Source organism: Oryctolagus cuniculus, chromosome 12 (assembly GCF_964237555.1).
Source record: "Oryctolagus cuniculus chromosome 12, mOryCun1.1, whole genome shotgun sequence".
Lineage (NCBI taxonomy): Eukaryota > Metazoa > Chordata > Mammalia > Lagomorpha > Leporidae > Oryctolagus > Oryctolagus cuniculus.
Genome location: NC_091443.1, coordinates 37,313,084 through 37,328,613, shown reverse-complemented (window position 1 = coordinate 37,328,613; position 15,530 = coordinate 37,313,084). Strand labels below are relative to the sequence as shown.

Here is a 15,530-nt window from a genome sequence, read left to right as displayed (position 1 = left end):
ACCAGAAAAATCTGGATAGTCAAGAATATCTTAATAATCTCTGAATATTTGAAAATTAAGATCCTATACATATATATATATATAGTTATTATTTGAGAAGGAGAGATACAGATAGACAAAGGGAATGCTTCCTTCCAATAGTTCACTCTCTAAATGCCCACAACAACTGGGGCTTAGCTAGGCCAAAGCTGGGAGCAGGGAACACAAGCCAGGTTTCCCACAGGGGTAGCAGGAACCCAATTATTTGAGGCATCATTGCTGTCGTCCTGTGTTGGTAGGAAGTTGGAGTCAGGAGTCAGAGCTAGCAGTCAAACCCAGACACTCCACAGAGGGAATAGGCTAAACATTTATTAGGCTAAACACTCACTGCAAATATATCTTAAAGTAACCCATGAATCAAAAGACAAATAGGAAGACATGTCAGAAAATACATTCAATGGAATAAGAATAAAAACATAAAACATCAAACTATGATGATGGAATTAATGTAGTATTCAGAGGGAAATTTGCAGCACAAAATATTTATGTTATGAAAAAGAGAAAGTCTCAATTCATTGAACTCATGTTCTAACATCAAAAACCATGAAAAAAAAAAAGAACAGCAAATAAACAACTGGAAAGAACAGACAGAAATCAATGAAATAGAACACTGAAAAAAAATGATAAAACCAGTGAAAGCCAAAGTTGCTTCTTTGAGATTAATAAACGTTATAAATCTCTTTCTAGCCAGAATGATCAGGAAGAGAAGTAAATACCAATTACCAATATCAAGAATGATAATTGTACAGATACTAAAAGGACAATAAAAGGGGCAAGCATTGTGGCATACTGAGTTAAGCTGCTGCCTGCGGCACTAGCCTCCATACAGGCACTGGTAGGGACCCTGGCTGCTCCACTTCTGATGCAGCTCCCTGCTAATATGCTTGGGAAAGCATCAGAGGACAGCCTAAGTGTTTGGGCCTCTGCACCCCTGTGGGAGATCCTAAAGAAACCCCTGGCTCCTGGCTTTAGCCTGGCCCAGCCCCAGCCACTGCAGCCATTTGGGGAGTGAACCAGAGGATGGAAGATTCTCTCTCTCTGTCTCTCCCTCTCTCTATAACTCTTTCAAATAAAATAAATCTTAAAAAAGGACAACAAAGTAGTATTATGGACAACAGTATGTACATTCAACAACTTGATTGAAGCAGATGATTTCCTTGACTACACATGAGCAAAACTCTTGTTAAGTTTGTGGATGTTTGGCCCAGCAGTTAAGATGTCAGTTGGGATGCTCATGTCCCATAATGGAGCACCTGAGTTTGAGTCCTGGCCTTATCTCCACTTCCAGCTTCCTGCTAACACACACCCTGGTTGACAGCTGTGATCATTCAACCAGTTGGGTCCATCGCACCCATGTGAGATACTTGACTCTCAGCTTTGGCCTAGCCCAGCACCAGCTGTTGTATACATTTGGGAAGTAAATCCGCAAATGGCAGATCTCTCTTCCTCTCCCACTCTGCATGGGTGCCTCTCAAATAAACAAATATATATATATGTATATATATATATATTTAAAATGTATGTCAAAAAGAAATAATCTGTATGGCATTATGTATATTTGTGTGTGTTTATAAATATATATAAATTTAAGAAGTTGGATAAAGGAGTAGACATAGAATATAATTGGATCTCACAGTCATTAGTCTAAATGAAAGAAGCAGAGAGAAGATTAACACAAATGCTAATGGAAATTAAATTTTAAAAGGTTGTTTTGGTGCAAAAAGGTCTGAAATATATATGTATACATATGTATATATACATATATATGACAACTTGAACAAGTCTGTGGAAAACATTTTTTGAAAAATCTGCATGACTTTGATAGTTTTGCATCAAAATAAACATTTTAAGTCTATTTTCCAAGAGTTTTTTGAAGCACAATTATACTGTTTAATTCGATTTATGTAAAATTTTTAAAAAATGCAAACTAATATTCAAGGACACCAAATAGGATAGTAGTAGCTTATGACTGCGGGAACCGTAAAGCCGGGAAGAAGAGCTTACACTGTACTGTGCGTGAAGAAACCTTCAGGCAGAATGCATCTGTCCAGATGACTGTAGCAATGGTTACACAAGTTTATAAATATGTCAAGTATGTCAAAGAATCACTTCAAAATATGTGGTTTTTGTTTCTCTATCTACTCAGTAAAGCTATGATGAAATTCTAGTGCAGCATTTTTAATTGCAATTAAAATATTATAGTACAAAAGAGTTATTTTGGGTAAAGTAAATTTTAATAAAAGTATTTCATAATCTGTTTATTTTAATGTCCATAAAATAACAACATATTGCTCAAATATAAATTCAAAGTAATTATTTATATACTCTATTTTGTGACATACTCAAAGATATTTTATAAACAAATAATATATGAAGAATCTGTAATTGTAGTAAAAACAGTCTGTTCTCCTGGTGTGATAGTCTAGTCTAGTCTAGTCGTGAAATAACATTGTCTGACTAAGGAGAAATATGGGTAATGTTCCCATAAAGTATTTAACTCTGAGCTGTACATCGTCAGAATGCGTCCTCTAATGTGAATAAGCTGGTACATATGTTTCTGGGGAGCTAAAAGAAGTTGACTTGTGGCCGGCGCCGCAGGGCTCACTTGGCTAATCCTCCGCCTGCGGCGCCAGCACCCTAGGTTCTAGTCCCACCTGGGGCGTTGGATTCTGTCCTGGTTGCTCCTCTTCCAGTCCAGCTCTCTGCTGTGGCCTGGGAAGGTAGTGGAGGATGGCCCAGGTCCTTGGGCCTGGCATTCTCCCTGCACCCGCATGGGAGACTAGGAGGAAGCACCTGGCTCCTGACTTCGGATTGGCACAGTGCACCGGCCACAGTACACCGGCTGTAGTGGCCATTTGAGGGGGTGAACCTTTCTCTCTGTCTCTCTCTCTCACTGTCTAAATCTACCTGTCAAAAAAAAAATTTGACTTGTAAGATTTGTAAGCAGAAATACTGCATCTAATCAGCTACACTTTGTCAAATATACACCAAAAATTAAACTTTTAAACTTAATATTCATGAAGTGTTTTTTTCTTGGCAGTTGATCAATACTAAAATCAGTTAATTTTTATAAACCTCTTCCAATTGCTGTGATGAAGCCCAGGTAGTTAACCTATAGCAAGATATGTTGTATTTTCCATTATACTTAATAAGCATAAGAACGTGCATTGAACCCCTCTAAGTAACCCTTTGAAATCTAAGACATAAGTTAAGAAGTAGGGTGATTAAAACATCTGTTTTAAAGAAAATCTCCTAGGTACCAAGCAGAGGTGATAGGACGAGAGACATCCTGGAGCTAGGACTCTGGAAAAAACTTTCAGGTGAAATGATATTCTATCTTGTGCCTGAACAATACATCAGGGGTTGCCAGCTGAAGAGAAAGGTGAAGGTTATGTGAAACAGTTTTGATGAGAAAAAAAAGAAATTTAAATTTAGACAGAGTATGAGTTTGAGATAAAAACTCAGCATTTCTTCATCTTCCCTTCCCTTCCTTATCTAAACAGTTTAGACAAAAAGCCACTTAGAAGGGCCTAGCAGGGTCGGTATCCACAAAAATAGGAAGGGAGCCATGGTGGCCAAGAGCTTAGTGCTGGTGTCTGAGTGACGTCTGGAGAGAGGGCCAGATGGTGGTCCAGCTCAGTGCTGGGTTGTCGCAGGGTGAGGAGGACATTCATGGAGGCAGTGCTTGTGGTCCGGATGGTGTGTGGGATCGGAGTCCATCTGGTGTGAATAGGTCATCTTTACAAGAGAACAGCCAAGAAACAGAGACCAGGCAAGATGAGGAGCAGACCCTGTGGTGTTGGATTGGAACTGAAGATGTCAGGGTGAACCAAAGCTTTCATTATAAATGGATGTACATGAGGGGACTTCAAAAATTTCAAATAAAACTCATCTTTTAATTCCACTTTCCCCACGCATGTTTGAAGCCTATTTGTAGTTAATGTAGATATAAATGAGTGTGTGTTCACGTTTGTACATGTGCAGGTTTACATATTAGTGAATAACATATTCCTAACTCTCTCTGAGAAAGCATCTGAGAAAAACAATAACCTAAAAGCAATGAGCATAGGTGATGCCCAGATCATGAGTTCTGATTTCTACTTTTCCTCTACAGTTAGCTACAGCTTCTTAGACTTGTACAGGGAAGGTACAAAATGAGTCTGAACGATTTTCTTGTGCCATAAAACAAAGAAATACACGAAGAATGTTGAAGATTTGTCAGAAGGACACATGAAACAAAATGAAGGTGACCACCTGATATAATTTAAATATCACAATAAATAATTATAGTAACATCGGATAAAATTGAAATCCATAAATCCACATCACTTTGAATATTTAAATCTCAAAAGCTTTATGAGAAGCAGGATATTTATCCTAAAACAACAAACTGTGGTAAGACTGTAGGGATAATTACAATGCTTTGATATTACATTATTTAAAACACAGTTTTTGTGAGCTACAAACATTTATAAGCTATACACAAACAAGAAAGCAGTCACAGGAAAGAAGCTCAAAATAGCAACAGAAACAACTCAACACTTTAAAGGTATCCTCAATAAAATTAAAAATTCTGACTTCTATCAGAAACTATGAAGCTTGGAAGGCAGTGGGATGATACAGGTGAAGTGTTAAAAAAGAAAATCTATCAACTAAAAATTCTTTATACAGAAAAAGCAGTCTTTAAAAATGAAGAAGAAATTAAGACCTTCTTAGATATTCTTAGAGAATATGTCCTTAGCAGATACACATTACAAAAATTATTAAAGGGAGTCTTTCCAAATTAAATGAAAGGTCAATAGACAGTAACAAATTTACACAAAAAATTAAAAGACACTGGTAAAGATAGTTACATAGGTAAATATAAAAGGCAGTATAAATTTGTGTTTTTCTTGTAACTCTTCTCCTTGATTGAAAACATAAATTAATAATTATAAAACTTGATGATTGGATTATATGATAGGACTTCAAAAAGTTCACATAAAGATGAAATGAAAAATGTTCGGCCGGCGCCGTGGCTCACTTGGCTAATCCTCCGCCAGCGGCACCGGCACACGGGGTTCTAGTCCCAGTTGGGGCCCTGGATTCTGTCCTGGTTGCTCCTCTTCCAGTCCAGCTCTCTGCTGTGGCCCAGGAAGGCAGTGGAGGATGGCCCAAGTGCTTGGGCCCTGCACCCGCATGGGAGACCAGGAGGAAGCACCTGGCTCCTGGCTTCGGATCAGCACAGAGCACAGGCTGTAGTGCCCATTTGGGGGGTGAACCAACGGCAAAGTAAGACCTTTCTCTCTGTCTCTCTGTCTCTCTCAGTGTCTAACTGCCTATTAAAAAAAATGTTCATTTTAGTGCAAAAAACTCTTGAAATCTCTGTGTAGTTTTTCATAAAACACATTTTCTGTTAACTTTTTGATGATCTCTTTTATTGTATAAACATAAACATTTTATTGACAACAATTGTACAAACAGGAGGGAAGGAATATAGATATATGGGAGCAAAATTTTTTACTAATATCAATACTAAGTTGATATTATCATTATATTGTTTTAAAGGTAGATGTTAATGGCAATCTCCAGGGCAACCAGTTAGAAAATAAATCTATTAAAGGAAAAGAAACAAGAGAATTAAAACAGTGCTTTATAAAATATTTAATATAAAAAGAGGGTAATGGAGGAACCAAAGGGCATAAAAACATGACACTAAGATATTGAAAGTCAACAGAAAACTGTAGTTTTAAATTCTGAATAATTACAACAAATAAAAGTATATGAAAACTCTAGTCAGGAGGCAGAGATTTAGAAAATGAATTTTAAAATTTGTTCAAATATGTGTTGTTTACAAGAAACATGCTTTAGGTTCAGAGGCACAAACAGTTAAAAGCTGAAGCATGTAAAAAGATATTCTAAGCAAAATACAACCATAAGACAGTAATACTGGACAAAATAGGCTAGTAACCACCCCTAAGAAACTCACTAAAGACAGTTAGGGACATTTTATAATGATAAAAAGATTCTTCCCTCAGGAGTGACAATAATTGTAAATATATGATATATGATATAGTTGCACCTAAAGCATCCTCAAATACATGAATCCAAACCTTGCAGAATTGGAGAGGAATAGACAATTCAACAATGATAATTAGAGACTTCAATAGTCCACCATTAAATCTTGTTCAGAACAACTAAGAAAAAGATAAAAATAGAAGACTTGAAATACAGTATAAACAAACTAGTCCCAGTAGACATCTGTAGACCACCCTACCCAACAACAGCAGATATAAGATCTTTTCAAGTACCCATGGAATGTTTTCTATAGCATATACGCTAGGCTCCAGGTTAGAACATAAAACAAGACTCAAAAATTTTAAAAGATTAAAACTGTACAAAGGATGTTTTCCAATCACACCAAAATAAAATTATATTAAAAATAAAACACAGAAGCAATATATAAACAACTACATATATGTAATACATATATAAATATATATTTAACTGCTAGTAACAGTCAACCCTCCCCCCAAAAAAGGAAGAAATACTCAAATTACTAAAATCCAAAATAGAAGACAGGATATCACTACTGTGAATACTATGAAAAATTGGATCCAAATAAATTATATAACCTAAAAGGAATCAGTGAAGTATTCAGAGGTTATGGAGTATTAGTTCAGCAACTTACTCTTAAATGATTCAGAATAAAAGTTTTAAAAATATATTTTCAATTTCTTTAAATATAAAATTGTTTAAGAAACATAAAAATAATTATTCTATGTCAGCTTACTGTTCTCTGTAAAGCTTATTCTTCTAAGAAAAAAATAATACCAAAAATAAACAGTAGTGGTTTACCTCTGGTCAATGGCAAAATTCATTAAGGTATAGATCTTTTTAACCTACATACACGCATGAAGACACACACAAGAATTTCTGAATTTGTGATTTCAGATGTGGAGCAATGTCAGAATCATCTACATTTTAATGACTGTTGGAATGCGTTGCTAATACCAATGTGGATTCATTGGAAGTGAAGAAGTCAAGGAACTGGAATACATAGGAATTGGAGCAATCAGGCAAGAAGACTTTAGATTGTATAAGATGAAGCAGGGCTTAGGAAGGAGAGAAAGTCTGTAAATTAGGTACCAAGTGTTCCTTGTGAGAAATTGAGTGAATAGACAACTCTGAGGTGAGTGTGAGAGCAGAAGTTTTTAAGTAAGAAAGGAATGGACTTCAAACAAGTTGGAGAAATAAAAAGAAGTGCATAGAGAAGTAATGAAAAGGAAGAACACGGACCCTAATTTCAAATAGACTCAAGAGATCATGCTTGGCTGCCCTGCTTTTGCAATTGAATCAATATTTTAGGGAAGACATCATAGCCAGAAATCAAAGGTAAGTCTGTGCAGTTTGGTTTTAACTACTATCTGCCAAGAAATTGAAGATGAAAACAAATAATTTTCTGTTATTCTTTCCTGGTCCACTTTCAAGCAGAAATAATAGGGAACAGTAAGGCCAAGTAATTGGGCTGATGTTTATTTTTCTTACAAGACATTTGGAGCCTAAGATGCTTAATGCCACCTGTCACATGCTCCTTGATATGTTAATGATGCATGCCCTATTGTGTCATAACGTTGCAAGGCATGATGCTTTAAGGCAGTGTGTTCAAACACACACACACACACACACACACAGTATTATAATTGTTATAAATTAAACTAATTTTTCTAATCCATATATTTTATTCAAACAGTTACCTTCTCCAAGGAAAGGCATATGATGAAGAGAAAAGATGTAACACCAAGATTGAATTGGACTTAGATATATTCTGACAAATTGGGGGACATTGGGGAAGAATTTACTTACCTTCTTTATAGTTTCACTTGTGCAATTACGATACTTAGCACTACTACTTTGAATGTTAATTCTAATTTATTTGTGATTTTACTTGAATTTAATTGCTTAGAAGTACAGTGAAGCAAAATATCTATTTTTATTCCTTCAATTTTAAATACCAAATACATATATTTTGAACATGGATTTATGGATTGAGCTGCTTTTCTAGTAGATTAATAAGTGGTAATAATCTACCACTAAAAGTAGTAATAATCTACTTTCCTAGTAGATTATTTCATTAGCCATTTTCTAATTTTGTCTACCCTATTATATACCATGTACTCTCAACTATATCCAAATGAACCTATGAAGATGTAGTTTAAGTTTCTTCCTGTTTTCATTCTTCTGTTACACAGCTTCTTTCTCTCCATACTACACACACCTAAAGTCTCAGCATACTAATAAAAGTGGAATAGGAAGCCTGACTCAAGTAAACAGTGGTTTTTATTATGTCTCACTTTGCAGAGAAATGCTTCATTTAGATTACATTCTAATACCCCAAATCATAACAAGATGATAGATTTTATATTCATCATTTATGTCTTACATTATTAATTCTTATGGAAAGTTGTTTATTGTACTTTTGCTTATGTAGACTCTTGTTAAACTGTAACCATTCCAAGATGAGCGTGTATTATCGCTGAACACACTCTTGCCGCAAGGAAAAGGAAATGGCTTAGTATGCAGACTTTTCCACAGAGGAAAACATGCATAAGAACCTAGCAACTCTGGAAGATACCCTGCTTGCTTTTGCTTTAATGCACCCAGGAGACTTCAAATCAATACTTAGTATTAATGCTTTACTTGAGAATTAACATCACCGTAATTGGAAGTGAGGATCAGCATCTTGATGTTTAGGAGAGAGCTATTTGGTAGGGGAGGTCACTGCACCAGAGAGTGAAGACATTGGAAGGGGAAATCACAAATCATTTGTTTCCTTGGGCAAGGACACACAGTAAACACTTGAATTGGTGGTCAGCTATAATTTGCTTCTAGAGCCAGCAACTCTGGCAACACTACACTTTGGATTTATAGCACAGCACATAGGCAGCAGTGACTTTGAAAGCAAAGGATAAATGATCAAAGGGTAAAGTTACTAGTTCTTAAAGATCTGTCCTCATTACAAGGACTTAAGGACTCTGCCCTTAACCTTAAAGCAGTAAGCATTCTTGCTACTGATTCCACTAAGCCCCTCAGCTGTTCTTCCTTGATAATTATGCCTGGAGGAAACCAATCATATTTGAATCTAGGTTATCAACAATACTTTATTTTATTTTTTGCCTGGGAATTTCAAACGATATACTCCCAGCCTGAACCATGTAAACATAAAAGGTCCCTCTCATTTGGTGAAAATGAATGTTTTAAAAAATTGCATTGTTTTCTATTTGCTTCCACTGTCTTGAAATTTCCCCGAATAAACGTAAAAAACCACCTCCTTTCAGCAAGATCCCACTCCCCTCCCCCCTCCCGCCCAGTACCACCTTAAGGCACTTTTGCCTCTTCCACCTTCAGGAAGAGTGTCCTGTTGAGGTTTAGCTCCCTAGGACAGTCCAGGGAATTTAAAGGGGGATTTCTGTAGGAATCCTCATTCACAAATACATTCCTCTTCACCTTCCTTCCCATTGGAGTGCCCTTGTCCTTTGTTTCCCTAGGTGTCCCCAGAGTCAAGAGAGGACCCCGTCAGTGAGGCGCCCTCTGCCCTGTCCCGCACCCCGTTGTCCGTGCAATGCGCAGAACTGGAGCGCGCATTAGCTTCCGTGTTACTCTCCACGCCCGGCAAGGCCAAAGGTCCCTTCCTTGGCCTGGTGGAAGGGTCCTTGTGAAAGCACAGTTTGAAAAGCCCTAGCACTGTCATGGTCAAGATCACCAGCACTACTACTGCTATGCTCACAAGTACGAAGACCACGGTGGAGGAGGAGCCAGGAGCCTGTGGAATGGAAGAGGAGGATGTGGAATTAAACTGGGGGATAGTACTTCCAGATGGGCGGCTGGTTGTCTCTGATTTGGTTGGAGGGAATCTCTGAAGGGTGGAGGTCGTGCTCTGTGCGCCCCACTGAATAATCTCTGGAGTAGACATTGCTGAACTGCCTCGTCCAGGCACGTGGGGCATCTCTCCCGGCTTCTGTTCTCTGGGTGACAACGTTCTCTTCGGCACTGGGCTAGCGGCAGTGGCTGGCAGGCGCCTTGTGGGCATCTTAGTCCCGCTATGTTCCGGCTGTGCTTCCTCATTGGTCACGCAAGAGCGTCCGTCTCTCCCCAGCTCGAAGCCCGCAGCACATTCGCAGGCAAAGGCTCCAGAGTCGTCTAGGCAGTTGGAGAGCTCCACGCATTCGCCGCCGCGGAGGTACCGCCCTGGGCAGGCACAGAGCACGGTCTCTCCGGGTAGCCCGTCCCAACGCTCTCCAAACTCGTCCGCGATACAGGTGGCTGAGACCCAGAGCTGCCCGGGGCAGAGCGCACTCACCTTGGTCCCGGGGGGACTGAAGTCCAGCGAGGCGCTGGTCAGCTGGAAGGGCGCGCGGTAACTCAAGTCAGAGGCGGCCCCGGGGCGCGGCGCGGAGCACAAGGCCTCAAACTGGTACTTGCACAGGTAGCCGTTGGCACGCTGGTGGCATCGCATCTCCTTCCAGCCTGCGGGCTCAACTCCCCCGGTGGCCTGGAGTCCTGCGCATCTGCGCGCCGTGCAGGAGCGCTGGGGCTCCTCCACCCACGGCAGCGTGTCGTTTTCGACTCCGCTGGCGTCGGGGGACAGCCAGGAGAAACCTCGCAACGGCTCGTTCTCCAGGGTGCAGTGGGAACGCCTGCGCTCCAGCGCCACCCAAAACAGAAGGTCTTTGGAACCCCCTCCGGGCCCTGGACCTGCCCGCAGGAGCGCGAGCACAGCGCGCAACTCGGCGTCCCCTCGCACCGAGCTGAGCGCCCCGCCGCGTAGGTTGCAGGCCTCCTCTGCCGCCTCTCGCTTGATGGTAGCGTGGTGCAGGCTGTAGCAGGCCCCTGAGGCCGAGCACACAGCTCGATCGGCGGTGGGGTGCTCGCCCGCGCCCGGCCCAAACCAAAGAACCTGCCCAAGGAGGCACAGGGCGAGCGTCGGCTTCATCTTGAAGGCTATGCGCCCACAGCTGCTCTTAACTTGGGACTGTCCCGCCCGAGGGCGCAGCACTGCCTCGGGAGCGCGGTCACCGCCCTCTACAGCTGGCTGCCTCCACCCTGTCCTCCCTCCCCTCGCCGCCTCCGCCCTCGCTCCCGCCAGGCCCCACAACCGCCAAGAATCCCCACCATGGTCGCAGCGGCCAACAGCCTCCCATAGGCCGCGACAGGAAATGTGTCGGGAGCTCTGCCAGGCCCGGTGCAGCCCTGATTTATTCTGGGGTCAGGAGCACAGCTGGCGCCAGGGCACATGGAAGGCAGTCCAGGAGATGATCAAGCACCCCCACCCCCCACCCCTGCCTTAGAACAGGAGGAAAAGTCACCACTGGGATGGAGTGGGTCTTTCTTCCCTGCTCGGGGAGTTGCGGCACCTCAAACCTCCAACACAAGTGTTGGACATTGGCAGGAAGGATTAGGAGCCCACGCCCGCTCATTGTGTTTCTGTCCGGAACAGTGGAGTTGGCGTCAGAACTCGCAGACGGCTCCAGCCTTGGGGAGAGTTCCTGTCTGTGTGTGTAGGGGTGGTGTGTGGGTGAGTGGGTGTGTTTGTGTGGTGCTCAGAGAGGTAGAGTGGGGAAGTAATAAACAATCTCACGAGAAATCTTCGTATCCGGCTTCAGCACCAGAGGCCACACTGTTTAACCGCACATCTCTCTCTGGGGATCTGCTTCTCCACCCAGCCAGTGGAGACTGGGGCCCCGTCATTGCTAGTCCAAGAATTTAGAATTCCTTTGGGCATTTGAAATGGGAAACCCTTCTTCTCTCCTCAGCATCTGCCTTAAAAGTTTGTTTTGTACTTTCATTTGTTTCTCTTTGAAGTGGCCAATATTAGTTCATTTGGGAAAGGAAACCTATTTCTAGGCAAAAATGAAAATTAATGACCATAGATCTTAGGTTGCTAGGTGTCCTGAGCATTACATTGGTTTTATATATATAGATGAGCACATACAAGTTATATATAAACTAGGCCTTATTACTATTGCCCTATGTGTTATTTTATCCATGAACTATTTTAATATCATTTACTTCTGTGATGAAGTGCCAATATATATAGAATAAGTTGTAAAGGTTCTCTATAAGGAGCATTGTGTTCAGCATCCTTAGTAATTAAAATATGTATTACATTTTAATTCGTATTGTATACTATAAGAAAACCTCTATTTTGAAAGGGTGAGCTAATTTCTTCAGAATTCTATGAGTTAGTTTTATTATGAACACCACATCAATTGGAAATGGGCAGTAATAAAAGGTGAGAAAAGGAAGGAAAGATAAGCCACACTGTGAAAAGATTTCTTGTTAGCAGCAGACAGTTCTACTTCTTTAGGAAATATATCACCTACTTGTGTGAATTACAGTGACCAAATATGTTGTAGTCACAAATACATAAAGGATATCAATTAAGTCCTCTTAAAATGTTTGACGCATTTAAATATCTGTATCAGAATGAGATGCCATAGCATGAATAATGCATAGCACACCCTTAAACTCACTTTGTTGTCCTGAACTGGACAGTTCAGATTAATGAGGGGTGGGAAAGAAGGCTTCAGGATCACATCTCTACTCTCCGATCGTATCTTCACCATTACTCTTACTCTCCTTTTCCTCCTGGAAATTTCACGTATCTTAACAACGATGGTAAACACCATGAATCATCATCACATTTAGCTTGCTTTTGCTGACCATAGAGTTTTGCAGTCGAATTTCTTTCCTACCCTTTCTGTTCCCCAAGTTAAAGGGCATTCATTAGTCCTTCATTTGAAATGTCAGAGACATTTAAACATGACTTTGCATTTAAATTAAGTAACCTAATGTGTTATGAGCCAGGAACATGAAAATCCAGAAATTGAGTTGAATGGATTTTTAAAACACTTAATCACTTGTGCCAACTCTATATACCTTTGCAAGCTTATGACAGAGTGTTGGTAAATGTGTCCATATAGAAAGGTATATTTTAATAAAAACTTTTCCAAATTTAAGTAGTCAGTAGAAATGTCTTAGATATTTAGAAAATCACTTTGGATGACATGCAATTTCTACAGTAAGAAACAATAAAAAACTGGAAACTAGTAAATATGTGACCTCATTCTTTGGCATTTTGCTTATGGAAGCTGGAGGCAGAGGGGGAGTATTAGCAAAGCATATACTGGCCATAATGATCATATATCATAGTCCTGGCTGTGCCTGGAATGATGTGAGAGATTAGTTCCAAGTAACAAATGTATCATTTTCTAATTAATCACCATGTTGATCTATAACCACTAACATACTTTGAAATGTATACCATAGCTGAAAAATTGGAAATGGAGGAAAGCTTTTGCTTTTAAATAACATGTTTATTAATATCATAATATGATACCATTTTAACTCCACTGGAGCCCAAAGGTATAAAAATCTGATAATAACAAGTGTACATTTACAAGTTTTTTCATACGTTACAGATAAACTCTTTTGGAAAAGCTTGACATTTTTTCCTGTAATTGCACATCTGCATGCTCCGTATCTCAGCACTTCCACTCCTGGGTGTATGAAGGTACTTCCAAAAGTTTATGGTAGAGTGTTTGGCCTACTGGTTAGGACAACTGCATCCTATACTGGAGTGTATGGATTTGATACCTGTCTCCCTGTCCTGACTCTAGCTTCCTACTAAGGTGGGCTCCGGGACTTAACGGTGATGACCCAAGTGATTAGGTTCATGCCACCCACTTTGGAGACCTGGATTGTGTTCACAGCGCCCAGGTTTAGGCTTCAGCCTGGTCCTGCTCCTTCTGGGCATATATAGAGAGATAAGCCAGTGGATGTAAGCTATTGCTCCACCTCTCTTATTCTCAGGTTTGGATTTAGAAAGATGCTGTATGTTATCAATTGAACACATGGGGTTTTCAAGCTTTTTATTAAGAATCAGATCATTACTTCACAGGGCCAGTCGTGTTCCAAGATCACTGGCTAGTGCTTCTCCAAATAAACTGATCTGAAGTACTAATTTTGGACTTCTTGACAAGCTCTTATTACAAAAAGTATGAAGCATTTTTATTCAGGCTTTTGGACGGCTCACCATGCCTGTTCAAGCCACTAGCTTTATGTTATGATCTGGTTTTGGAGGATTTATATGGGAAGTGGATTTGATAATCAGGACATACTTTTAAGTCCAAAAGTGTGCCTTTTCTTTTGGTACCTGCAGAATTTCCACTTCACAGACCTGGGAGAAGGAGGGGGCAAATCACAGCTCCTTAAATTCAAATCCCATTAGGTTTATCTGTTATCACATTGTAAGTACTAGGGATAACCAGCAATTACTTTAGCATTTGCTTTGTAGAGGCAGTACAACCTTGCAATGATTATTAGTTGAACTTAATATCTGGATCATTTTAAGGCTAATTTATCAGACAAATTCATACACCCCTGCACTGCATGTTCTATAATGGTTTATTCCAAAGATGTAATATAAATTTACTATTTTAAGACTTTTCAAATCTGATACATTCAGAAGATTCTTGTTTGACCTTCAGAATTTGCATTAATTTTTAACATTTTTATTAATATAAAGAGAACAGATTTTATGTCATTCATAGATGCAACTCTAATAATATAATGATACTCCCATCTCCTTTCTTTTTTAATTTTTTTGATAACATATCTTTACTTTATAGTCAAAGGCTTAGCTGTGATTTAGACAACTCTAGTCAATAAAAGTGGATGCCCTATATCATTTTGGTATAATTTCACTTCATTTTGTACTGAAGTCACACATTGTATATGATTTATTACAGTGAGGAGAGAGGAAAAAGAGCTGCTTTCTAAGTATACTAAATAGTATATACATGTCTATAAAAAACTGAAGATCATAATTATCACATTTTTGTTAGATTATATCTTTTGTGAATGATCTTCTATTTTTAAGATTTATTTGAAAGGCAAAGTTACAGAGAGAGGAGAGACAGAGAGACAGAGAGACAGGGAGAGAGAGAGAGAGAAAGAGAAAGAGAGAGAATCTTCCATCTGCTGGTTCACTCCCCAAATGACTACAACAGCTAGAGCTGTACCAGGCTGAAGCCAGGAGGCAAGAGTTTCCTCTGGGTCTCCCACATGGGTGACAGGAATTCAAATACTTGAGCTGTCTTCTGCTGCCTTCCCAGGCACATTAGCTGGGAGTTGCATCAGAAGAGGATTGGTGGGGACTCAAATCAGCACTCATATGGGATGCAGGCATTGGAGGTAGTTGGTTTAACCTGCTGTATCATAACACTGTCCCATGAATGGTCTTATTGTGGGTCTGGCTCTACAGTTTATTGACAGATTAGAACAGTTTGAGCCAACTTTCTCTCAGTACCTTGTATTCCATATAGGAATTCAGAATCAAACATATGTGTGAATATGGCATTGTTTAATAATAATCCTTCCTCAAATACTCTCAATATGCCAGGATAGGTGCAATGGAGGATTTGATTGGGGAATCCTCTGGGTCAGTTTAG

The 15,530-nt window shown here is 39.9% G+C and overlaps 1 protein-coding gene across 1 annotated transcript; it reads right to left on the bottom strand.

Annotated features, from left to right (window-relative positions):
• Positions 1 to 5,427: 5,427 nt before the first annotated feature.
• On the bottom strand, positions 5,428 to 15,199 carry CLEC14A (C-type lectin domain containing 14A). The gene has a single exon (XM_008269514.4). It carries the CDS (start codon positions 11,009 to 11,011, stop codon positions 9,563 to 9,565), a length of 1,449 nt encoding a protein of 482 aa, XP_008267736.3. The 5' UTR covers positions 11,012 to 15,199; the 3' UTR covers positions 5,428 to 9,562.
• Positions 15,200 to 15,530: the final 331 nt, after the last annotated feature.